Source organism: Sporothrix brasiliensis, assembly GCF_000820605.1.
Source record: "Sporothrix brasiliensis 5110 chromosome Unknown Cont15, whole genome shotgun sequence".
Classification (NCBI taxonomy): Eukaryota; Fungi; Ascomycota; class Sordariomycetes; order Ophiostomatales; family Ophiostomataceae; genus Sporothrix; species Sporothrix brasiliensis.
Genome location: NW_024467134.1, coordinates 445010 through 457682, shown reverse-complemented (window position 1 = coordinate 457682; position 12673 = coordinate 445010). Strand labels below are relative to the sequence as shown.

General features: G+C 53.4%; 3 protein-coding genes across 3 annotated transcripts; 1 reads left to right on the top strand and 2 right to left on the bottom strand.

Moving 5' to 3' along the window:
• Positions 1-3016: 3016 nt before the first annotated feature.
• Positions 3017-3322, bottom strand: SPBR_06290 (uncharacterized protein; the record flags this gene model as incomplete). The annotated part of the gene is made up of 1 exon (XM_040764552.1): positions 3017-3322. One exon carries the CDS (start codon positions 3320-3322, stop codon positions 3017-3019), a length of 306 nt encoding a protein of 101 aa, XP_040621945.1.
• Positions 3323-4524: 1202 nt separating this feature from the next.
• On the bottom strand, positions 4525-6225 carry SPBR_09203 (asparaginyl-tRNA synthetase; the record flags this gene model as incomplete). The annotated part of the gene is made up of 1 exon (XM_040767329.1): positions 4525-6225. The coding sequence occupies one exon, from the start codon at positions 6223-6225 to the stop codon at positions 4525-4527; it is 1701 nt and encodes a 566-aa protein (XP_040621944.1).
• A 5200-nt stretch (positions 6226-11425) lies between these two features.
• On the top strand, positions 11426-12466 carry SPBR_06062 (uncharacterized protein; the record flags this gene model as incomplete). Its single annotated transcript, XM_040764324.1, has 1 exon — positions 11426-12466. The coding sequence occupies one exon, from the start codon at positions 11426-11428 to the stop codon at positions 12464-12466; it is 1041 nt and encodes a 346-aa protein (XP_040621943.1).
• Positions 12467-12673: the final 207 nt, after the last annotated feature.

Below are 12673 nucleotides of genomic sequence, written 5' to 3'. Positions count from 1 at the left end.
CTAGCGGGCCGTTCATTTGAAAGGGAGAGACCGTTCTTCCGAATACAAAATATGACGTCTATTTGTAATAACACCAAAATGGAAGGCCCGGGAAGAGGAGCCTGCCTCCAAGGGCTTGGCCTCGATAAGTCGACATACACCCGGTCACAGCTCTTGGCATGATGCATCGCCAGGAGCAGCAACAGTGTATACACACGAGGCAAAATAGGCTCTGTACTATATATTCGATGCTACAAAATACCGTGATTACGTCGCACGGGCTACTCTGTTATCTGTAAGGGCATAATGGAGTTTTACGCCTTACGGCGAACCGTGAGGATATGCGTCAGGCCAAGACAAAAGATGCACGGTGATGGACAGTGGGAGGACAGGAAGGTGGGATGGTGGCTAGACTCTTCGGCCTTTTTGCAACGCGAGGACGGAGATGGAGATTAACTCGGTGTTCCGTACGACCAACTACGTATTTTACATTGGGCTGATAAAGATGAGAATGGCAACTGTGTTGAAGGGTGGGTGCGACGCAGTGATTCAAGCACGCGACGTACTGGACCTGGCTTACGTTCTTCGATTTCTGTTCTCCGCTTCTATGCTCTCCGTTTCCTGTCCGTTCACCATACTCCGCTGTCTTCGCCCTTGTCCAGTAAATACTGTCATCTCTGGTTCAAAATGTGGTTCAGAATGTGGATGCGGATTGCGTGCTGGAGAAAAAAGAAAAGAAAAAAAGGCGGAGAGGATGACCAAATGAAGCTCACTCAGCGGTCTGTATTGATAATCGAGATGAGAGGGGAAAGGTAACGGAGAGGATGGTCTAGAGTCTGGGCCATGTCCAGAAGCTTTCAACGAAGCGAAATAGGGCTCCAGTTTGCCATGTGTCCTTCCTTTGTTCGTCCCCTTTTCAGTAAAATAAGATCCCTTTGGAGATGAAATCAGTACTTCGTAGATAGACTCCGTAGGCTTTGGAGAAAGTGGACATATGAAAGCGACCAAGGAGGTGGACAAAAGGAGAAGATAGGACGACTCCACGCAGTTGGGCGTCAAGATACGAAGACACCGAAATGCAACGTGAACAGTTCTCCTCTTGACACTTCCTGGCTCTCTGTGCCAAGATGCAAGCAACGATGCTTCTCTGCAAGGCGCATGTGAACAGAAATGCAATGAACTGCACCGCACAAAAGACGGAGGTTGCCGTCGCAAGATGTGATGTGAATGTGATGCACGACACTCTTCAAGCGAGTACATTGTAAGTACTCCATATTCCAGAAAAAAGGGGCCAGGGCGAGACGCCAGAGGGACATACGGAGGACATACGACGACCATGATGCAGCGTGGAGAGAGAGGGATACAAGGGAGAAGGAGCAACAAAAATAGAAGCAAGATGGGACGCGCATTGCGTGTTTTATGGCAACCATGCCAAGCCATTGCCCCGTCATTCGTGCTGGCGTCGTCGTGGCCTCCGGCTCGTCCGCCGTCCAAGACTAACCGCCAACGTGGATAGAGTTAAAATTGGCGATGACGACGCCTTTGCCCTGAATCAGGGGAAAGGGAAAGACGAGCACGGCCACCACTGGAGGTGAGCAGTCTCTCACTCCACCTCAGTACATCGTACACTCACCTTTGCCATCTGGTCGACGCCCAGAGAATAAAGGAGCTACCGGGCGTCTACTGGTATGTTCCTCGCCAGTCGATGGCACCGTTGGCTGCTCATCCTGTATCCGAGGCGTCGTCCCATGTCTCTCGTTGCGAGGCCGTTCAGAGGGCAAGCTGCTCCCGTGGAAAGGCCGCCGACGGCGGTTGATTGCTAAACAGCATCCGCATCCGCATCCGCTTGGCCAATCCGTATCTTCATCGTCCTCCCTGTAACTACAATTACGGTACTGAACGATCGGTTCAAGACGCCCGGATATGCCATGCCGTTGTGCCTCTTGACTCTGGACTTGCGTTCTCGGAGACGATCACTCGAGTCGACGACTGAACGACCTGGTTGACTAACTCGGCCTCTTCTCGTTTCCCTTTGTTTCGAGGTGTTTAACATCTCCTCCATGAAGAACAAGAGATGTGAGATGTGGTCTGCATGAGGTCGTCGCCATGGTTCGTTTGGGCTTGAGCTGTTGGTGACTGCTGTACGGAGTCTATCGTTTCCTGTGACAAACACTCTTGGACACTTGTTCAATTACTCTTTCTGAGCACACCCCAAACGGCATATGGTGCACGGCCTCGCTTTGCATGTCCCTACGAAGTGTTTTATATTTGCTTCATGTATCGATGACCATCTGCCCGAGAAGAGTTATGTCGTCATTTCTAATTTGTTTTCGGTGCTGTCTGTGCCGGTTTCCATTGCCAAAGGGTTGCTGTCTAATATACAGTAATGAAAGTGGGCGAGGTATGTACATGCAAATGCAAATGCAAAAGCAAATGCGGAACGGAAGAGGCTCTATTGTGCCTCCCGTCTTTTCCTTCCGTGCCCACTTGTCCCATCCCTTTTGGGCATATATTAATATATTAATTGCATGCGTAAATGCACATGCCCAATAGAGAGAAGAAGAAGAAGAGAACAAAAAGCCCCGAACCGGGAAAGCGGAGATTTGGATAGTAATTCCAGGCGAGAAGATCAAGGCAAACAGTTGGCCGATGCAGTGCACGTACGGTTGGTTGCCGCCGAACAAAAAAAGGTCCTTTGTTCCCGGGCGCGTGCGGTGCCGACAAAGCGCGACCACGTGAGGAAGTTCGAAATTGCAAAGGGACTGGGTGTTTGCACTCGATAAGCGAGGAGCAACGGTTCGTCTCGTCCGAAAGAAACGAGAAGGAGAGGAGGCGACAGAATGGTTGACTAGAACTGACTCGCCGAGCACTCCATTCATCCTAATGAATGGAGAGTAGACGGGAGAAAGCGGGCACAACAGACGACAGCTCCAACGGGCGTAAAATGCGAGATACCAAAACGTCTCGACTGTGTTTGTGTTCTTCTGCCCCCTCCCCGAATGCCTGACAGGTCTGTTTGGCGCTGTTTGAGGATCGTTCAATCGTCTGTGGTGGCACAGGTCTCGCTTCGTGCAATGCAGTCACCCTTTTCTCCCCTCTCTGGCCGTATTCCGACTGAGTACCAGCGTCTTGTCAGATCTCGGGGGTCGCTGATCGTGTCCAGTTCCCAACTCCTTCCCGTCTCCCGCGCCCGTCTCATCCGTTTTCTCGATCGACTTGCTCGCGAGTCGTTGATTGCTGCCGCGTCCTGTTCCGGCCGTGGAAATGCTTCCCTTTGGTCGATTCCTTTTCGGGGCATGCCAAAGGTCGGACAGACCATGTCGTGCGTCCGTGACAGGTACATTTTGAGTGTGGCGTTTTTTTTTTTTCGCTTGTTTTTGTCTGTATGCTGTGCTACATCCAGGTTTCTTTCTTTCTTTTGAAAAAGAACATATAAAGTCTCCGCGCACGTTGCACAGCAGGAACGAGGCGCAACGGAAGAGAATAAATTGGCATAGGCCAGATGGGGATAGGATAGGAGAGAAATTGAGTTGAAGCGCTCCGTTCTGTTGACAAAAGCCGGCAAAATACGCAGACAGCCAACGACGTGCTGCAGTTCGAGGCCACGGCAGAGGACGATACACGTAGTTGCATTCTCTGCTGTTGCATTCTCTGCTGTCTGCCGCCGACCGTCTGCCGCTGGCCGCTGGCCGCGCCGCTGGCCGTGTGTTTTGTGTTGTGGTCCGTGAAATAAGGCCGTAAGGTTCGGGGCGGTTCGGACAACTCTTTTTTTTGTCTCTTTCCGACCTCTCGTCGTTTCGTCATTGTCCTCGCTTTTTACCTGTCGTTCCCGTCGTTTATGTTTCAGCCTGTCTGTGTCTCTCGAACCTGTTGTACAGAGACACTGCAGATGGCGCGGAGAAGAAGACGGAGAAGCAAAAAGTGTCTAAAGATACAGCGAAAACAAAGAAATAAAGAGAGAGTTTGAAATAGGCAACGGCGTATGAAACCGTGGCCAACAGCGCCTGTTAACCGCAGGCTTAGTCTCACCTTTTTTCTTTTAATTTCCCTTGACTCTCATGATTCCTTGACATCAAAGACAAAATACCGACGACCGGCACTCGGCAGTATTCGACGCCGATGCAGCGAGAAGATGCGAGCTGGCAAGACTGCCCAGAGGCGAGATGAGAGGAGATTGGGCGTGATGAAGGATGAAGTGGGGAGGGTGTCTCGAAGCTGTGAAAAGTGAAAAAGAAAGTGATAGTCGTCCAAGGCACGTCAAACGGGATATATGCAAGACAACGCACAGATACCAGACAACTGCACATGCGCTCATGCACGGCATCTTCTATTGTCTTTGGCACGGTGATGTCGATGTTGTCACTTTGTCTGTTGACTGTCATGCTGTACTATTGTACCACTGTTGTGTGCTTCTCTCAATGACTTGCAGCGGACAATGAGAGTCGTGTTCGAGCTCGGGCGGTTCGGACGGTTGGTGCAGGCGGTTCGTCGTTCGCCGACCGTAGCCCATTGTGTCCTTCCACACTTTCCCCTTCCGCGTAGCAGTTAACAATCGCACCGCCCGTACCACCGGGGGAAAGCCACCATGTCGCGGACGGTCGGCACGCCTGTCAGATAGCAGAGGAGTCGGTCCAAGCCTACGCCGAAGCCGCCGTGCGGAGGGCAGCCCCAACGGCGGAGGTCGACATACCAGTCGAGGCCGTTGCGCCCGCCAGAAGAGGCGTCAGCCTCGCCTGCTTCGCCTACTTCGCCGTCACGAATTCCTCCCTGCTCCGCTGGTACTGGCATTCCCCGGGCCCGCATGGTGGCCACGAGCTGGTCCAGCCGGTGCTCACGCATGGACCCGCCGGCGATCTCGCAGAATTCGGGCACCAGCAAGTCAAAGCAGTCCACCGTATCGGCCGACGCGTCTGCTGGTCCTTCTGCGTCCGTGGGCAGCATGTAAAATGCCTTACTGGCGCGCGGGTAGTGGGTGACAAACACAGGTGCAGCCTCGGGCCCGCCGACGACGCGCGCCAGGTACCGCTCGTGCTCCGTCATGAGGCCCATCTCCCAAGCCGGCGTAAATTCAAATGTGCCGGTCGGCGCGTCACTCAAGATGCGCAGGGCCTCGGCGTAGGTGATGCGCGGCCACGGCGCGGCCGACAGCAGGCCCGACCAGCGCGTCTCGAGGTCCACTGCCTCCTCGCCGTTGTCGTGGGCCTTGGACTTGGCCGACGTGGCAGCTGCCACCAGCTCCGTGTACGCCCGGCCGCCGCGGTTCTCGGTGGCCACATGCCGCAGCATGTCCTCCACCAGGTCCATGACGCCGTCCAGCCGGTCCACAAAGCTCACCTCGGCCTCCAGCATGTAGAACTCGCTCAGGTGCCGCGGCGTGTCGTTCGCTTCGGCGCGGAATGTCGGCGACAGCGTCCAGACATTGCCGAGCGACTGCGCCAGCGCCTCCAAGTGGAGCTGTGTCGATACGGTCAAGTACTTTGGCGAGCGGAAGAAGTGGCTCTCTTCATTGTCGGGCGAGGTCGCTGTCGTCGTCGACGACGACGGGCCCGCAGTCACGGTAAACACCTCGCCCGCCCCCTCGCAATCCGACGACGTGATCAGTGGCGGGTGCGTCTGCACAAACGCCCGCTCTGCAAAGAACCGATTCAGCGACGCCACCACGTCCGACCGGAACCGCAGCAGCGTCGTGTTCAGGGGGATGCGCGGCCGCAGGTGCGGCAGTGTCCGCAAAAACTCGGGGGTCTGGTACTTTTTCTGGATCGGAAACGTCTTGGCGTCCGAGGGTCCGGCCACCTGGAACGCCGTGACGTGCAGCTCATGGCTCTGGCCGGCACCGGGTGACGGTGTCCAGGCGCCTTCCAAGCGGACGGCACAACCGTTGGTGATGGGTGCTTCACCCACTTTCGCCACCGCTGATGCTGCCAGCAGCTCTGCCGGCACTACGGCCTGCATGGCTGCCAGAGACGAGCCGTCGCCGAGCGTGACAAAGGTGTACTTCTTCATCGTGCGCACGGACCGGACGAAGCCATGGACAACGACGCCCGGGACAGCTTCGGCCGGGGCCCATTCGAGAAAGCCGGCGACTGATGTCGGGGTGTCGGAGGAGAGCGACGATTGTGCGGCCTGCAGACAATGCTGCTGCGAGAACGAGCAGGAGAATAGAAGCGGCCGCCGGGATCGTGCGGAGGGACGTCTTGGCCGGGGCCGGGCAAAGGTTGTGGAGGAGGAGGAGGACGATGAGGGCATTGTGGTTATCGTCCGTGCTGCGGCGGCCGACGAGCACGCCGTTGCTGCATAGGACGCAGAAGATGCCCGTAGAGGGGCCGTCCGTAGTGTAGAGGAGATCCGGGTCCGCATTGTGCCAACTGGTCGGAGCACGAGGCTCAAGAGCTGTCGCAGATGTGTGAATCATCAGTCTGCCGCTTTGGCAGCTATGATGCATTGGTCGTACTTTCCATAGTGCATTAGCTCCAAAATTATTCTGCCGTGTTTTTCCGCCTTACGTGGCACGCCGGGCAGGAACGATAGCTTGGTGTTTGCAGCTATCCCCTGGCACCTGCCCAATGCGAACGCTAACAACACGCCAAACGCGCCTTCCTAGTTGTGACACGACGCGGCACGTTCCGTGAGGCCTTCCCGTCGCGAGCTTGAACTGACAACGCGGGAAAGCACGTCGGTGACAGCCATCCCATCTGCTGACAACGTCAACTGCACAGTATCTTACGTTCTCATCTTTTCGACTCCTCCCCCAGCTTCCTCGGCTCCCTCTTTTCTTGAGAGGTCTCACGGCGGACCCGCTACACTGCCGCGCGGTATGTGATCGCCCGCGCCAAGTGGCCGGGTAGCAACGCCCATGGAGATCCCATCCGATCGTCTTGTCGTTCGTGATGTTTCTGGGGAACGGCATATGTTGTTTGCGCTTTACTTTTCAGCTCACTTGGTACTCCAATCTACAGCGCTAGCCCCGCTTTTCCTTGCTCCTTGTTCCATTACTCCGTTTGGCGAGCCGCGTTTGTTGCCTGTCAGCCTGCTTCGCCTGCCTTGTCATATTGGCCAATCGATCGGTATCTCTAGGATGCCTCCGACGTCTGTCGTGTCTTGGACGCTGGTAGTCGCATCGTGATTGTTGCGAGATTCATGGGCATTTTCAGCCGTCGGTATCCTAGGTTAGAATGTATCTTGAAGGCGCATTTTGTACCATGTAATGCTTCCAGCACACTTTCCGAACCGTGAGCTAGGAACCTCCTTCCCTTTGTGTCCTTCGCTTTTGGTCGTCACATGCCTCTAGGCCCCGCCAATTTACCGGATTGTGTCTGTTCCGAGCTTGGGAATGTCCCGGCAGACGACCCAATTGGCCAAGAAGTGATCAAGTGGGCGGCCGTTCTATTCCCATTCTATCCTTTCCCCTTTTCCTCACGCCCCTCCAAATCTGTTATCAAGGTCTTTGCCTTTGTTCTGTATTTCGTACATTCCATTTCGTGGCTTCTTTTTTTCGTTTTTTACTTCCTCTCCAACTTACGACTGTATCGAAGTGGTATGTCACATTCCACGCTGTGCTTGTTTTGCCCGCTCCATGTAACCTTTGATCTGGACTACTACAAGAAGAAAAGAAACGCGGAAGAAGAAAATCATAGAAATGCTGAGAACGATGGCCTGGTCTGATAGATGAGCACGCATTTTGATTGTGCGATCAGTTATCAGAAAATACTGCCCCAAGAATGCTGTGAGCTTAGTGTGGCCTCTTTATTTTTCAGTTGTATTCTGATACTTTATTGTGCAGTCCCTAACACATCGTATTTTTAGACATACATTCGTACCTTGGAACACTCTTGCAAACAAACGTGCTTTCACTTGTTTCTGATTTCGTTTTTACATTATAGTTTTCTCCTCCCTTTACGCTCATTCTCACCCCACACAATTCTCAGCTGGCCTGACCAAACGTGACCCCACTGATGAACGCCTCGCAAATCGACTCGCACGAACCATGCCCGCTCGCAAGCTCATACCGTTTTTTGGACGGCAAATCTTCACATCTTTTATTTCTACTCTCTTCCCTTCTTTTCAGATGCAACAGAACGTCTAACGTCTATTGTTCGTCCCGTTCGCGTTCGTGTCGGCCCCGGGGCTGCACTCCGTCCCAACCGGTGAGAAATGGTCTGTCTCGCCCGGTGCCAATAAGGGCTTTATTTGCCTGTGCATGCATGGGTTTGAAGTTCTATTCCTGGAGTGACTTACGTCCATGTAAAGATTGTCACTTCAACTGCTACAATTCAGCCGGAGTCGACAGTGTCTGTTTGACCGTGTCTATCAGTGGCCCCGTCCCCTCGAATTTTGTTCTGCTCTGACTCCCAAGAGGTGTAATCACTCACCTTTCCCTGGCTGTTTCGGCTCGGCATGTTTGTTGCCCAGACGCTCAGCTGCCTCTGCTCTGCGTCAGCTGCCTCCGAATGCGCTCGCGACATGTTGACTTACTCGCCCGGCCGTTCAGAAAAGTTGCACCGAAAGTGAGGAAGAGAGAGACCCTTGGCTATCATGTTTTGCTTTGATCTCGCTTTACCTGGCTCTCTTCACCTCGCTCTCGCTTTGCAGCCCGCGCATTTGTATCTCGGCTTTCTGTTATGACCCTCTCCTACGACTGTTCTTTTTCCAATGTCCTGGTCTCTTGCCACAGCCATCGTTCTCGCTTCGTTCGAAACAGGCCCACATTATTCCGATTGTAGAGCCTCCTTTTTACCGTTTATCGCCTCCCCTTAATTCGTATTTGTCTTCGTTTCCCCCCCCTCCCCCCCCATCCCTTTACATACGAATCCCGGTCAACGTTCGGCTGCATTTATAAGCTTTGCGAAACGCTCAATCTTTTGTCTATAAAGTAGATTGCCAATTCAGATTGCAATGGACGAGATCGCGCACTCTGCGGCTGCCGTGTCCACAGTTGTGGAACAGGTCAACAATCCCCATGTGCTGTACCTGCTCTAGCCAAAACGCTAGATTCAGATAGCCAGAAATTCGCGGCAGTACCAGCTACCCCATTACTTCGACCCCCCTGCGGTAGATCCCTCTGTAAGTGAAGCAGCTCACCAACCTTGCCAGCTGAAAAGTGTGTGGTGGAAAGAGGAACGAGATTAAAGCAAAAAAGGATGAGCTAGAATGAGGCACACTCCACTAGAAAAGTTGGGCAAAATTGTAAATGACGGCGCATTTTGTAACCATCTTTTCTTCGCGAAAGAAATGAACGGCAGCGCAGCTGGGAAAAAGAAACGAAAGAAAGGGAAATGTGGTAACCCGCGTTCCTTGCGATCGACAGAAATAGGGGAAGTGGTAAAGGAGGGAAGGGGGGGGGAGGACCAAAACAAACAAAAAGAAAAACTCAAGAAAAATAAACGTAGGAATCCCGAACAAGAAGACAAAACGAACGGCCGGTCACTACACGGTTACTGGTAACTTGCGAACCCGGGACATTGGGACGTCATGCGTCTGGCTCGATCAACATCAACAATGCGACGTAATATCAAACTATATGTGCAAAAAAAAAAAAAAAAAAAAAAAAAAAAAAAAAAAAAAAAAAAAAAAAAAAAAAAACCAAACAAGAAGCCACCAACAGGACCAGCTGCCAGTAGCCGCCCCAGGGGTTCGTCTTCCGGCCGACTAGAGCGTTGTTTCTTGTTTTCCCAGCGTTGTCCGTTTTATGTCTTCCGATCGTATTTTCACACCTTCCATCTTCTCCTGCACATCCCTTTCGTCCCATGCACCCAATCCACCCATACCCTCCCTCCCACCTCATCCTCGGCCTAGCGCCTCGCGGCCACAGCATTCCTCGAACGGCGGGTTCACCATCGCTTGTCCTGTTCCAGCGCAGAGTTCAGGTGTGTGCCGTTCGTGCTGTTCACTAGCCCGTGTTTTTCAAAGTGTCTGATCCTCTTGAGATCCGGCGCCTCGCTCTCCGCCCCTGCTAGTCAACTTCTAGTGTCCCTTGGTGACCCTTGTCTTGTCCCATCCAGCTGGAAATCTGCTACCAAGCATCGATCGCCCCCCTGCACCCCACAGCTTGAGAGGCTGTGGGTTCTGTGAAAATCTGTGGTTTGTGGTCTGTGGTCCGTAGTTCTGTGTTTCTGTCGTGCTGTGGTTCTGTAGTTTCGGTTCGTGGGATGACGGCTAATATCTCATTTGCAACTCGCCCCCCCGCTTGTCGTCCCTCGTTTCTTTCCCGTACGAACGTTCAGCGAGATACCCTAGTTTAAACGTTCTTGCTACTAAGAGAAGGAGGGCTCACTGACATTCTGGTCGCACAAGATGTCAACCACTCGCTTGGAGACCGCGAACCGTTTACAGACAACCCAGACAGAGACAGGCAGATAGAAAGACAAGGCTCACGTCGAGAAACAAATATGCAAGGGCAAAGACCTAAAAGAGAAGACGAAAAACCTCCGAACTAACGGTCCTTTCCCGACGCTGAGGCCGTATGTCGTCTGCCACCGGTCATTTGTCGTTTGTCGTTTTTCGTCTGTTCCTGCTCGGTACGATGCTATTTCTATTATGACAACGTCCTCGGCGTGTCTGTTTTTCTCGTTACGGGTGATTACGTTGAAGTTCTCGTACGGAGGAGCCCTTGATATTCCGAGCCAGGTGGAAAGGCGGCCTCCCTTTCTAAGACTGCCCCCTCGCTTGACTGCGCAATACAGACAAAATCGAGCTGGACGGTGGAGGCAACATGGACAGATAGACAGATCAGCCTGACCCGATAAGTTGGGCGACCTGAGAAGAACAGACACACACAGTGCGGAGCAGGAATGCACTGATAGATGGTGGCAGCGTTGTTGAGGCCAAAAGTGCATCTCTTTTCCCATTTAGGTCATTCTTGCCAGCTTCGGTCTCTTGCTTCTCGGCTTTTTCTTTTCCTTTGCCGTTTGTCTTACTGCCTTCACAACACTTTTTTTATCCTTATTTTCGTTTTCTCATTCGGGATACCTCTTGCTTTCTTTGCTTTTTCCTTTCTTTTTTAAGCTCGCTCACCCCCCCTCCTTCTCTCCCTTCCACGCTCTTGTCAGTTGTCAGTTTCTTTTTCATCCTTTCCATCAACCTTCAAGTATGGCCCCGTTGTGCCTGTAGCAAAGATACACACCCCTCCTCCACCCTCCCACATTTGTCACTCTTTTATTGTCTTCTTTCTCTTTTGTCTTGCATCCCTCTTGCTTCTATTGCCAGTTGCCTGCCTTGTCGTTGCCTGGCTCTAGCCGTCTTCGTCCGTTTCTTTGATATCATAGAGGAAAGGATCATCTCCAGGAACGCCTCGTCCGCTCTATAAAGAGTCATAAAGAGCCTCGTCTTTTCCTACCCTCGCCACTTGCTCATACTCCCATGCCATCTTCTTTACCTGTCACCTATCGCCCTCTCGTCTGCTCGCCTTTACAATATCTCCTCTAGTTCTACTCCTACCTCTTGTATAGCAATGCCTAGCTCAACGTCAAAGTCTAAGCCGAAGGCTTCTGAAGTGGCCGCCGACACGCGCCGCAACTACATCCCGCTCATCAAGAACAGCTACGCCCACATCTACAAGACGAGTTCGATCCTCTTCCCACAGCCTCTCGTCGAACTCTCGCTGGAGGGCTTCGGCCGTCCCTTTGGGCGCGTGCCCGTTTTCTATGTCCGCGACGGCGATCCGGCCTCGGTAGCCATGGACTGGGCCAGCCACATGTCCAGCGACGCCGGCGAGCCCGTGGTCGTGCCGTTCATCTGCTCCGCAAACGACAAGCGCCCCGGTGGTGACTGGGAGACGGGCGTGAACGGCAGCGAAGAGCGCCTGTGCCGCCGGAGCACGTTGTCGGCCACGCTGGCCACACCGGAGCCCGGTTCGGCCGGCAGCTACAGCCAGACCAACTACCCGATCCCCATCGAGGGCGGCATCCTGTCGGACGAGGTAGTCATCTTCCGTGCCCCGCACGACCGCTACGAGAAGCTCCCGCCCACCGAGTGGGGTGTACTGCCCGTCTGCTCGGTGCCACCGGTGCGGTGGCCCAAGCTGACGCAGATGGGCACCAAGTACTCCTTTGCCGAAGAACGCGACATGGTCAAGCGCAAGCTGCGTGCCGCCCTGTACATCTGCGTGGCCCGCGGCTACACGTCCGTTGTCGTTGGCGACTTCGGGCTCGGCAATGGCTACCGGAACCCGCCCCAGGAGATTGCCGAGCTGTGGCGCGAAGTCATTCTGTGGGACGCCGACCTCCGGGGCCGCCTCGAGGCGGTGGCCTTTGTCTTTGATGATACGCGACAGAGCACCCACCAGCTCATTCTCGACGACCTTTCCAAAAAGAGCCGGCACGGCAAGGCGTCGTCTTCCAAGGGATCGTCCTCATCGTCTTCCAATTCCTCGTCCTCCTCACCCGCCGATTTTGACATCTTCCAGTACGTCTTCAGCAGCGACGAGATCGAACGTGCTGTGTCGCAGCCCGATCCACGGTATGACCTCGAGACGTTGATGAGCCCAATGTAATTGAACGTTGGCAATGGCCATGTCTTCTCTTTTCTTTATTTTCTTCTTTTTTTTTTTTTTGGCAGGGACGGCAATTCGGCCGGGGGTATAAATGAGCAATGTTCGCGGGCACGCTTTCCTTTTCTTTCACAGGGAGTACATTTCGGTTAGATTCAACGGTCTGGAATATAGGATTGTTTTGTTTTATAAATTTTGAATTCTTTTATT